Source organism: Heterodontus francisci, chromosome 1 (assembly GCF_036365525.1).
Source record: "Heterodontus francisci isolate sHetFra1 chromosome 1, sHetFra1.hap1, whole genome shotgun sequence".
NCBI classification, from domain to species: domain Eukaryota; kingdom Metazoa; phylum Chordata; class Chondrichthyes; order Heterodontiformes; family Heterodontidae; genus Heterodontus; species Heterodontus francisci.
In genome coordinates this window covers 255441976-255455720 of record NC_090371.1, presented here as the reverse complement: position 1 = coordinate 255455720, position 13745 = coordinate 255441976, and the positions used below count along the sequence as shown (strand labels likewise).

Genomic DNA, 13745 nt, shown 5'->3' with positions numbered 1-13745 from the left:
GAACATTGAGGTCAGCATATTTGATTTGTAGATAAAATTATTTTTGGCAGCATCAAATCCCCATTTCAGGGACGTTCAGCAGCAAATTGAACAATATTTTGACAGGCAGAGCAAGTTCATGGATAGCACACAATGAACATTAAGCAAAGGTATTCTTCTGAGTTTGGAGAATTGTTGGGCAAATTAGTGGTTCTGAGGAAATTTAAAGTCAAAAAATTAAAGTCAAAGACAAACCACCTTTTTTTTTTTTTAGCAGAAAACACCTACTATTATGGACATATATTTATAGAAGCAAAGATGATTTCGGGACATAAAAGAGAAATAAAAAAAGGAAAGAAATACTGGTGAAAGATCATAGACCTGAAACGTTGGCTCTGTTTCTCTCTCCACAGATGCTGTAAGACTTGAGCATTTCCAGCACTCTCAGGCCAGAATTTTTCCTTGGTGGCTGGGAACCATCCACCGACCGAAAAGTCGGTGGCAATCCCACCTCAGCCGGGCCTGGGGATCCAGTCTGGATTTTACAGTCCCGCCTAATGGAGCTGCCGGCCAGTGTGCTGGCAGCTCTTAGTCCCAGCAGCGTCACCGGGAGCAGTGGTCACTGCTCGGACTGCAACCCAGCTGAAGACTGAAGAGGAAGGATGGCCCTGAATTGAGGTGAGTTTTTGGGGCGTCGCGAGGGTTGATAGGTCAGGCCCTGGCAAGGCAAGAGGTGTCAATTGAGGGGAGGGGGCATGCAGGGCTTTGGGGGTTGTTGGGACACCGGCGGCTGCCCTCCGTCAGGTACAGGGTGTCCGATAAGGAGGCTCCCCCCACCCAGGCCGACAGAAAGCCGCCTGCTTTTCTCAGGCCTGGGCCTCCTGACCGGCCAAGGGTAAAATCCCCGTGGCAGCAGGTGGAGGCCCGTAAGTGGCCGTTAGCTGGCACTTGAGGGCCTTGATTGGCCTGGAGCAGGCGGGCCAATTGTTGCCACCGCTCGCCCACGCAAAATGGCGGCGGGGGCAGGAGCGGGTTGGGAAGGGCACCCCAAGCCTCCCAATCCATTTTACGCCCCCCCCACCCCTGCCACCATCCTGCTCTTTGGAGGGAGGCGTAAAATTCCGACCTCTGTTTTTATTTCAGATTTCTAGCACCTACAATATTTTGCTTTAGAACACAGTGCATGTGGAACTGGACTAATCACTACTCCCAGGCACAACTCAATATTTAGCAGCAGTTCATTTATACATAAAATGGCTTTAATAGAATGATGATAATTTGCACACAACCAAATGTATATAGCTTTTATATAATTTTTTTTACCATACAGTGTAAGACAAAAAAATCCAAAATGACACAAACACAAAAGAAAACTTTTATTGTTACAACAAAATATAGTCTCTTTTAACACGTTAAGGTAAAGAGTGATAAGTAAATATGACATTAAATAGATCAATTTTAAAAAATAGATTTGAATGTGAAGAATGCTTTAGTTTGGTATTCTTGGGTGGTATTCTTGTTGGGATTTTGGAAGAGGCCTCTCATACAGAAAAGTGACATTTTAAATCCAACAATATCACAAACCAATTTCCCCTTTGCCAGAATTGCAGCATATCTTGTTTTAGTATGAGAATACCACCCACCTCAATGGTCAGCCCATGACCATGGATGATTTTCCAGGGTTAGGTTATTTTGCCTTTTTGAGTTGGGCTTTCTGGCCTCCACCAGTATCCTGCCCAAGAGAAAACTAACATTGGCTCATGCAGGCCTTGACTGTCTGCTGGTAAGTAGTGTGGCCAGTAGCCCCAGGGCTGCCCTGATACTGCTGGTTTTAAAAATAGCACCTCTGATTGTAGCGACCATCACGTTGTGATCATTTGCATAGACTAAGGAGTGGGGGCCTGCAAATTATTAAATCCTCCTGCAGTGCCACAGGAACCTTGAGCATCAAGAAAAAAAGTTTCTAGTACCCAATATTGCTACGGAGCAAATAATGAGAAATACATTAGATGACTTATTCTCATTATTTTTATGGTAAAACAATACATCTAATTATATTTGGCCAGATACATTGTTTGCGTTGTTCACAACAACCCCCCACTACTCCCCACCAGACACCCCGTTACTTCCTGTGGAAAATCCCACAAGTTGACATGGACAGTGAACAGCATTCAAAGTGGCTCCTGAAGAATTTCCTGTCACTTGCCATTGGAATTAACTTGAGGCAAATGTTCAACCCTAGTGGAAAATCCTGCCCAAATGTGATTATAAGTGGATGAATGTAACAAAGGGCCAGATTTTATTCCAGCAACAGAGGTCCCAGTGGCAGGCCAAAAGGCAGGAGGAGAACATACCTCAGTCCTCTGTCAGATCACCATTGCTATTCAATGCCGGGCAGCTAATTAACTGCCCACCATCAGGGACGCCATCCCTTTAAGGAACGAGCTCCCGCCTCCACAGCTGCCAGCCAATCGGAGGGCCAGCAGCACTGCAGTCCTGGCAGTGCCACCGGGAGCTGAGAGGCCCTGCAGTACCGAGGACATCAGAGACCCCGGGACAGGTAAGTGGAGTCAGAGTCACTGTGGCCAGTCAGGCGGGCCCCGGCGATGGGATGGGGTTGGGGGTGGGGGTAGGGATCTTCCCAAGGACGGATGACCATCGCTGCCAGGGAGCCCTCCAGGGGCCCTGGATTGCCTCCAAATGAGGTACCCACCACACCCCTACTAGGGGGCTGCCAGGTCTGACCTGGCAGCGTTTCCATGCAGAAGCGGGCCCTTCCATCCTCCACAAAATTGGAGTGTAGGCGGGAAGAGTTAGTTAACGACTTAAGGGCCTCAATTGGCCTAGGGCAGGAAAGCTGTCCTCAGCCTTCTCCACCCTGGAAAAAATGGCAGGGAGCCCAGGCAATGTCAGAAACCGCACCCCTTGTCATTTTGTTTTCCCTCTTGCCTCTGTGCCCGTCTCCAAGGGCAGAATAAAATCCTGCCCAGTGTCTTCCTTTTCACAACACACTCAGCAGCCTATTTTCTACTTGGTACATACGAACATTTTTTTTTATAGATACACCACTGAAACAGGCCTTTCGGCCCATCGAGTCTGTGCAGACCAAGAACCACCCATCTATACTAACCCTACAGTAATCCCATATTCCCTACCTACACTAGGGGCAATTTACAATGGCCAATTTACCTATCACCTGCAAGTCTTTGGCAGTGGGAGTAAACCGGAGCACCCGGCGAAAACCCACGCGGTCACAGGGAGAACTTGCAAACTCCGCACAGGGAGTACCCATAATTGAACCTGGGTCCCTGGAGCTGTTAGGCTGCGGTGCTAACCACTGCGCCGCCCAATTAGGAGGAGTAGGCCACTCGGCCCTTCGAATCTGGTCTGCCATTCAATACGTTCATGGCTGAACTGATGACTCCACATTCCCACTTACCCCCGATAACCTTCCACCCCCTCGCTTATCAAGAATCTATCTACCTCTGCCTTAAAAATATTCAAAGACTCTGCTTCCACCGCCTTTTGAGGAATAGAATTCCAAAGACTCACGACCCTCAGAGAAAAAATTTCTGCTCATCTCTGCCTTAAATGGGCAACCCCTTATTTTTAAACAGTGACTCCTGGTTCTAGATTCTCCCACAAGGAGAAACATCCTTTCCACATCCACCCTGTCAAGACCCTCAGGATCTTATATGTTTCAATCAAGTCGCCTCTTACTTTTCTAAATTCAAGCGAATACAAGCCTAGCCTGTCCAGTCTTTCCTTGTAAGACAGCCTGCCCATTCCAGGTATTAGTCTAGTAAATCTACTCTGTACTGCCGCCAACGCATTTACATCCTCCCTTAAATAAGGAGACTAATACTGGACATAGTACTCCAGATGTGGTCTCACCAATGTGCTGTATAGCGGAAGCATAACCTCCCTACTTTTGTATTCAATTACCTTCACAATAAACGATAACATTCTATTAGCTTTCCTAATTACGTGCTGTGCCTGCATACTAATCTTTTGCGATTCATGCACTAGGACACCCAGATCCCTCTGCATCTCTGGGCTCTGCAATCTCTCAGCATTTACATAATATGCTTCTTTTTTATTCTTCCTGCCAAAGTGGACAATTTCCCACTTTCCCACATTATAAGCCATTTGCCAGGTCTTTGTCCACTCACTTAACTCCCCACATCTGGCAGAAACAAGGATAAGGGCTGGCGAGTGCAGGCGGGCAAGTTAAAATGGAGTGGGTACTTATCCACTCCTTTTCCCACCATGACCTGACCAACTGCAATTTTAACTTGCAGGCAGCGAGGGCTTGCCACAGGGTTGGCCATCACTGCTGGAGGGGTGGGGCTCTCAGTGGGCCATGGATTGCTCCCACAGGAGTGGATTAATTGGCCTCCTAGCAGACGTTCCATCCGCCACAGTGCATACTGCAGATAAAATGGTATAGGGCAGGACAATATCAAGCATGCCGCCCAACACCACCCCATGCCATTTTGTTTGTCTCCAGGGGCTGGATAAAATCCAGCCCCGTGAGTATCTGGAATAGTCGGTTATTAATTTCATCAGAAAGCGTTCCAAGTAAGGTGACTCCAACTCCATTCTAACAAGTTATAGAGTCATAGAGAGATACAGCACTGAAACAGGCCCTTCGGCCCACCCAGTCTGTGTTGACCATCAACCACCCATTTATACTAATCCTCCATTAATCCCATATTCCCTACCACATCCCCCCCTTCCCTCAATTCTCCTACCACCTACCTACAGTAGGGGCAATTTACAATGGCTAATTTATCTATCAACCTGCAAGTCTTTGGCTGTGTGAGGAAACCGCAGCAGCTGGCGGAAACCCACGTGGTCACAGGGAGAACTTGCAAACTCTGCACAGACAATACTCAGAACCAAACCCGGGTCGCTGGAGCTGTGAGGCTGCGGTGCTAACCACTGCGCCACTGTGCCACCCCAACAGCTGTTCCTTTTAAACTCAACTTTAATCACCAAAATGTTGTTCAGTGAATGATTTATTTTAATGACAAAGGAATAAAAGTCGTTTAAATAAAATGTTATTTTAGAAATAATCCACAAGAGGCAATTGATGTACCAGTCTACAGTGACAGTCTTTTCAGATCCCTGATGTGTTTCAGGAGGAGATATGGGCAAGTTGCTATCAGACTGGATTGTTGTTTACTATGAAGCTTTAAAAATCTTAGTTTGTAAAAAAAAACTCATACCAGCACTGAGTTTTGTTGTTCCACCTGATTTATCAGCAAAGTGAGCCCACAAATAATTACATTTAACCCTCACTCTATTATGCATGAATGTTGATTTCATGTTGGAATCGAGTTTTAGGATTTTAACAGGGCACAGTTTAACATTGCCTCTGGAACAGACCTGTAGGTGATTTCGAATGCAATTCTGTGCTTTAGAGAAGTAGGTAGCTGATTGGAAAATCCTGGTAAGATTGGCAAATATTTCCACTTTGCCTAAAACTTACAGGCAATTCTTGATCTACAGGAAATGAAAGCAATAAAAAGGTTGATACACATATGGCAACATACCTCTGATTTCTGTCCATGTCTGGCACTATAACATGCTGAATTAACATGTGTATGTAAATATTTCCTGCCGAGATTGATATTGAGGCACTGGAGAAGATGCAAAAAAGATTTACAAGGATGATGCCAAAACTGAGAAGTTATACCTAATAGGAAAGCTAGAAAAGAGAAGACTGAGGTATAAGCTAATAGTGGTCTTAAAGATTAGGAGAGGGTTTATAGGGTAGATGTAGAGATGTTTCCACTTGTGGGCAAGACCAGAACTAGGAACTGTAAAATACAGTCAGTAATAAATCTCATAGGGAATTTAGAAGGAACATCTTTACCCAGAGAGCAATTAGAATGTGGAACTCACTACCCAGGAAGTAGTTGAGGTGAATAGTATAGATGCATTTAAAGGGATTCTGGAGAAACACATATGGGAGAAAGGAATAGAATGATAGGGTTAGATGAAGAGGGATGGGGAGAAGCAATCATGACAGCCACATTTCCCCAATTACCTCGCAAATCTCTCATTCCTTGTAGGAGACGGTGGTGCATAACACAAGCAACAGGCTACCAACACAGGGTACCAGCGCATGGACACATCCTTACCCTCAATGAAGAGGGCATGCTAGCAATTATAGGAAGGGGAAAGAGTGGATATCATGGCCACTGGCGGTCTGGAAATACACCTCGAGGGTTTCCTAATACCTAATCCTTGTCTCTACTGACCTCTTCCTTTTCTCACATACTCTGCATGACAAGCTGCAGATGCTTCAAGCACACACCACTTCTTCTCCTCTCTCTCACAACACAACCTAACCCTTACTTCATTCTCATTTCAGCTCCTCAGAAATGAAAGCCTTACAAATCAATGGAACAAGAGGACCAGAGTGATTATGAAGATGCACCATCACTTGATCTCACTCTCACAGCCACAAGCTTAAATACTGACAGCATGCAGACCTTGGAGATTAGGAAAGATGAAGGATCTGCATGCGGAGATTCACTGGGCACAAATGTGCAGGATCTAGGGCAGAAGAATAGGATGCTACAGGTGCTAGCTTATGCTCTCTCATTTCGCTTCTATCAAGGAATAGGGAAGGAAATGTGAGTGTTGCTGTTGGTGTAGAGCGCTTCGGTGACATCCTTGATACGTTGGCGCTCTGCAAACAAGCTCATGGAATAAAGGTTGAGTGCGATGGTCACCTTGACAGCCACAGGCAGTGCTGTCCATGGTTGTATCAGCTGATATAGCTCGGTAACAAATTTATTGGTAAAGCGAAGGTACCTCATCCATTGCTCCTCAGTAACATTAAGGTAGGACCCTCTGTGGATACGGTCTCCTGTTAAACCCCTCCTGTTTCCTTTACTGACAGCTTGTCCTGCTTTGTGATGTTTTCCTGGGGGGCTCTACACCCAGAGGCCAGCCAGACCAGACCACCTATGTTCACAAGCAATTTGTGAGGCAAACAATAACAGCAGTGCAAAAGCAGCCCAAACAGACTCTATGGAGAGAAAATAAACTCTGAAGAGCAAAAATGTCTATAAATGAACTGGTAGCCAGGACTCGTGAAACAGCAACTAACCTGCGAGTGCTGCATGATCCCTTGAAACATCGCTGGTAAGGGGGCCTTCATGCCAGTTAGCATCCCATTATGCTGAACGAGTTCAACATGTTATCCAAATAGCTGGGTTGGTTCTAAATGGTGAGTACATCCTTCATTCAGCAGATTACCCTTATCTGCATAATTATTTGGTGCTTTAAATCCTGCCAGCATATGAACAGAACATAAGCACTACCTCTTACACCAAAATGGCAGGTTGTGCAATTCTGGTTGTTAGGGTGCGTGCATTTACCTCGTCATTTTGCATACTTAGGTGGCCAGTTGGAGCATGAAAAATGCACACTATGCAGCCCAATTTCTACGCCTATATATCCAATGTATGAGTAATTCACGCAGCCATCATAATAAATGGTAGATATAGACTTAATCTTCCCATACTTCCACTAGGAGTATGACAACAGAGTGCTCCTAAAAGTTGATTCATGTAGAAAATTAGGTTTATTTGGATAAACAATTAACTTCACTAAATCTGTGCTCTTTGCTCTTGTCATTGTTCCTGCAATGTGAACATAGATCAAAGCACCAGTTTTACAAGAACATCTGAAGTCAAACGTTTAATCTTCATACATGCAAAAAAAACACATTCTTTAAATCAATGTTTGTGATAAATAGATTATTTTGAAGATTGGGTACAGATCTTACCACCTCCAACAGTGTATCTACTAATTCTTTATTTTCCTGGAGTTTCCACCAATTTTCTCCCCTGTCCTGAAGATACTGGGCTCTTTGATGGGGTAGAATTCCACGCATACCTGCAGTTATCTTTCTGAAGCATCATTCATTATTCTTTTCAGCTTAGTGTTTTGCTTTTGCTGCCAATGCAGTCATCATAATTTTAAGTCAATTTGACTGCTTGAGGACCAAAGAAATAGAATATATGAAGAGCTATTTAAAAAAGTCAGTTGTCATTTATTTTATGAATATGAATTAAATGTCCTGCATTCTGTCTTTAGAATATTCAGCATTAAAATAATACAGTTTTCTCCTTTTTTACAGGCATTTTATAACAGAGATGTGCATGTTTTGAAAATTGAAATGGACTGCATTCAAATAGCTATGTCTATATTTTCAGAAAAAGAATGAACATTGAAATACTGTGGCTCTTGTATTTTGTTTGGGTGAATGTGTTGCAAACACTCTAGCTTCTGAAATTGATGTCTAAGCATCAGCACCCAGATGATAATTAAAGCAACACACACTATCAGAGCTAGAAACACACTTTATACTCATTCCTTGACAAGAGTATATTGTGTTGATTACTGAACAATAAAATGTTTTGACATAAACACCACCAGTAAATACAGTAATTTCTTCAAGTCACAGACTACCTGCATTGCACTTGAGCTGGGCATATCATTTAATCATGGCACACTTGGCAGTGTGTATTTACTTATAGTAATAAAGAGTTACTTATAAATATTACTTACTAACTTTAAACAGCAACCACAAGTGATGATGCAGCTGTGGACCATAATCTTCTATAACACGCACTTCCAAGAGCATCCATACAAAGACTACCCATTTAAGGTCTTACTTTTTGTTATTACATTTTGGATAGAATTGCATTAGCAAGTTTTTACTGCTGGTGTGCCTCACGCAACATCAGCATGGAACGACAGCTACATCATATTCCCCCCCAAAATTGAAAAGAACTATGCACAATTTCTATAATTTCCTTTAACATGAATAAGAAGATTGTCAAAAACTGTAATGTAGATGGATGTCATCAGCAGATAAATCACTCCATCAAAGAAAGATAAATTGCTCACTCTCTGTATTTGGAGCTAATTAAAACCTGAATAATTTTGTAAACTGTCTGCTTACAAATGAAATTAAGCTTAAGTGTCTGCTTTTCCATATGTCCCATCTGGTGGCCTGTAGTATTTTGGGAATGCCATCAGCTGAATCGTGTTGAATGCATACTTCCTGCAATTTATATTCTTCTGTGCATTTTCTATTCGACATCCTTCTCTGGTAAAAAGGAAAAAAGTACACCTCATAATACCACCAGAAAAGGAAAAAAAAATGTTTCATTTATTAAACATTTGCTGCAACATTTTCAATAAGTAAAAATAACAAGGTAATCATCTACATTTATTTAACACAAGTGATGATACATCTTACACAAGTCAATCTGTAGAGCAGGCCAAAGTAATCAATTGTTCATTGAAATGGAAATATTAATAGGTGTGTGTATGTATGTATATATATATAAATAAATATATACACACACACACACACATATATATCTATTACATGATTTAGTTTTGCAAAGATAATTTGCATAAATCGGAACAGTCAGAGCTGTTTTTCTTTGTAATTCAAACCAACAAAAATCAAAGGTGCACATTGTGTGCTTGTTCAAACATTCATGTCATTCAAAAATTATGATGTAGACTTTTTGCCTCAATTTCCCACCTGTCTGGGGCAGGTGTGAATAAGTGTGCAAGGATGTGCTTTGCTGTGGTTGGTGGAAATAATCCTTTCATCAAGAGATGTACCCAAGTCAACAGAAGGAAAACAGAAACTAAGTGTATGTGTCTGCCTTTTACCTTTAGCTGAGCTTGCTATGCTGATGTGGTTTATCCCTGTGACATTTCCATGATCATATAGGCTCTGGGGTTATTTTGGTTTCTCTTCTGGTTTTATCAAAATCAATTTGCAAGGTTCATGGCAGTAACGCCATGTATGAACAGCAAACCTGTCCAAATATCATACTGATTATAAATTGTGTTGAACAGGAACCTGTTACCTGATATAATGGCAGCCTACGTAGCAATGCTTTACATTGCACCACTTTGTAAAGGTATAGAGATATATGTTAATAACATTATGTGAATACACCTAACACCATTATTTTGAAATCACTTAAAAATCACAATTTTGCACAGTGTCATGCTAGGCCCCCACCCGCCAAGAATGAGGCACATTAATTTTGTCATGAGCAATGATTTTAAACTGTTACTGGAGTGAAGGAAGGACTTGTTGAACAGATCGGCCACGGCTGGAAGGGACGTTTGCATATTGGAAGACGGTGTTTGGACGGACAAGGCAGTCATTCCCTGACATGCAACCCACAATGGACTTTTCACCACTAGGCGTTGAAGGTGGGGGAGCTCGCATTCCAGGTTGACTGCTAAGATGGCCGAATACACAAACGGGCATGGTCAAACCAGCTAGTCACATGACTAACTTGCTGGGCAACCTGAGTTTTTTGAATCTGTACAAACAGTTTGGGCAGAAAGCAGAATGTTCCGGAACTGAGAAGATCTCTCCTGGCTAGCTCGCCAGAGCCTCTCCTGTCTGCCTGCTCCCTTCTCTTTCTCACAAGCCTCTGAATCCAATGAAGACACATGAACCCCAAGAGAGAAAAGTCTCCTACAGCGAACAAGGTTTAAGAAGAATACTGGGCCCCAACGAAAAGCAAGATCTACCTACAATCAAGAACTCTACAGTGAACTCGAAGAACCGTAACAAAAACTCTTGCCTCAAACTTTTCCACCTTATTTTTCTTCTGCTCTTTTCTGACTCTATTTGCATTTGCGTATCGTGTATGCATGCTAGTGTGGGGTGCGGCATGTATCCGTAGGCGTCAACTGATTTAGAGTTTAAGCTCAAGTTTAATAAATTTCAACTTTTCTTCTTTAAACCCAAAAATGCTTGTTTGTGCTGTTTTTTTTGCCTTATAATTAGAAAGCAGTGAACAAGGATTCACCAAGGCAGAGCTAAAAACAGTGTGTTTAAAATTAAACCCAATTACAGTAAGGCCAAGTGAAGGCTGACAGGGAACCCTAGACCTCTTTCTTACCTGGTCGTAACAGCCAATTCTGCTGATTCATGGAAAAAGTAATGTTGCCTTCCCAAGGCGTTTGCACCAGCGCTATTTCAAATGACAGGTTTCCAGCAGCAATATGACAGAGTCCAAATATATCCTATCAATATTCAAGTTTGGTGAAGTTGTTTAAATATCCTCAGGTCACCCCTGTTCTGAATTTCCTCTCTCATTTCTGCAATCGTAATTGCCTCAGACTCCCCCCATCGCTCACCTTGCCAGGGACCTTTTCCTAGAGGTCTCCGGCAGTAGCTTCCTGATGCATGATGTCCTGCTCCCGCCCACCAGCCATCTCATTATTTAAGCCAGCTTAGTTAGGGCAGGTGTCCAATTTGAAAAATTAAAACGTGGCCCAGGAGTTTAAATGGCTTGGGCGTCACGCATTTGCAGCCAAATGAGCATGTCACACACCTCAGTCCTCCACATGCTGCAGTTATGGCCCCAGTTAAAATTGGGGCTTGGGTTTCAGCAAGAATACAGACATTCAAACAGACAAAGAAAGTATACAATCTATGCAGTAACACTGCATTTTCTGGGAATGGATTGTAATTTTTTTTAAATCATTAAGTTTAATACACAAAACAGGCCTAGTGTCTCTTTTCATGTATATTAGATTGAATATATAAATTATTTACAAAGCTTTCCAGCCTGTTTATGTGAAATCCAATTTTGATTCTCATTTCTTAAGCGATTAGCAAGTTTCAGTTTCAATGAACTTTTTTTTCCCTTAGGACTGCACTCAATAGATTTCGGACCAAAAATATAGCATGATTTTATACATTTACATGTGTTTTTTTCCCAATATTTTGCTATTATAAGAAAACAGATATCTTTTACAATTGTCATATTCACCCGTTTAGAATAACAGACCAGGATTTTATGTAAAAGACTCGAAAGTAAATCTTAATAGTACCACAATGCATAACTCGGCCCAGAAGCAACAAATTGCCACAAAATAAGCGATGAAATCATTAATGCAAAGACAGTGAAATAAATTAAGTAGTTCAGAACAGTTTTCCAAAGGAGTACAATTACTTTAGACTTACAAACATGAAATTTTTGTTACAAACCAAATCTTAGATATCTACGTGAATACATTGTCTGGTGTTAGTTATAAAATGATGTAGTAAACAAGTGCATTTTATTGATATTTGGCCAAGAGTAAAGCAAGACTTAAAATCAGCCACACTACCAACAAGTGTGAACTGACAAGCAGCAAGGCGACAGGATAGAAGTGACTTGAAGTTGGTCTGTTATCAGAGTCTGCCTCAGGGTCATCCGTGTCATTCATTGTTCCCTTGGCATAACTGCTGTTAGTCAGAGAGGAAGGCCAGTACGCGTAGCAAAAAGTGAAAAGAAAACAGTGTTACTTCAAGATTATTCAAATTAATTAGAAAAGGTCATTGTGTTCCAGGAAAGACAGGCAGCACATGCAAGACACAGGCAAAAAAACAAAAGCATGAAGAAGACATGAAGACGGAAGGAAAATAGATTCGGATATTAAACTGAGAATGGGAAATATGGAAAAACATGCATGTGAGCTTCTTCGTCAAATGAAAAGGACCTTTCAATGAGGTCTGAAATACCAATGGTTTGAAAGGTAAGCATATCACGGTGACAGTTAATAAAACAGACATTTTGAGGACTGGACCCAATTTTACATGCAGCAGGCGAGCTGCAGGCACTGAGCAAGTTGTTAGTTGTGGGAGGGCAGATAATCAGCTGACTTCAACCTGCATTGGGGGGGGGGGGGGGGGCGGGGGGGAGCGGGGTGCACAGCGGGGGCATTGGTGGAGGTTAGGTGATCTCGGGGACAGCGGGACTTTGCACAGGCCAGCAATGGACCACATTATGGCTGAGTTCAGGAGGAACATTCCTGAGTTCCAGACGTTAGGTTTTTCACTGAAAGTGAAGTGGATTGGAGACAAAGCACAGGATGTGGGTCAGCGCTGAAGGAGACAGCACGTGCTGTCACATAGCACTGAAGGAGGCTCCAGAGATAGGTTGAGGTAAGATCATGAGGGGATTTATATCTCTTGCAGACACACAGCTCTTTCACCCACAGAAGACATTTTTCTCTGTAAGCTCTCAGATAACCCCACTAGACTCACAGCCCAAAGGAGAAGCTGAAACTTGGCACTGTTCACAAAAGTTTCATGGGAAAACCTGATGGAGTAAAGCAGCCAACAACTTCTATCATCCGACTGGGCTATGCTGTTACTCATCAAAACATGATGTTGGACAAGCAATCAAACAAAGCAGAGGTGTTTTTGAGGTTGAGGGCAATCATTGAGAGATAGAGCTTAGTGTCCATAACATATACATCAGCTTGATTATATTCCAATGGGAAATGCCCCCAAGGGGAATTATGTAGATGAGGAATAGAAGGGAGACAAAGGTGGAAACTTGGAACACTCCTAAGGTGTCAGGGTGAGTCTGAAGGTGAAGCCATTGTAGGAGGTGTCCTGGCTATTCTGGTACAAGAAAGCCAGGTGGTTCCAATGGAGGAGGACCACAGGCATTAGCGTAGGAGGTAAGAGTGGTCAATTATATAAAATGCCAAAAAGTCATTAAAGAGATAAATTGCTAAAGCTGCAGTCACAAAAGATGTCTTCAGTGAATTTGACCAGTACAGTGAGCAGGACAGAAACTGGATTGAAGAGACAGCATGGTACAATAGTTTGATATGCTGTGCTTCCTCCTCTGTGACCAAACTCACTACACTTGGGCAACAAAATTTTAATACTACTCATAAATTTGCTGCTCAAA

General features: G+C 42.6%; 1 protein-coding gene across 18 annotated transcripts in view; it reads right to left on the bottom strand.

Moving 5' to 3' along the window:
- Window positions 1-1328: 1328 nt before the first annotated feature.
- The window catches only part of inpp4b (inositol polyphosphate-4-phosphatase type II B), a 996728-nt gene continuing 984311 nt past the window's right edge, over window positions 1329-13745 (bottom strand). For 16 of the 18 annotated variants that reach the window (XM_068043111.1, XM_068043134.1, XM_068043119.1 and 13 more), the window contains one exon: window positions 8004-9115. In XM_068043111.1, the coding sequence (XP_067899212.1) occupies window positions 8933-9115 (183 nt within the window). In that variant the 3' untranslated portion in view covers window positions 8004-8932. The other 2 variants (XM_068043104.1, XM_068043156.1) reach the window with 1 other exon arrangement.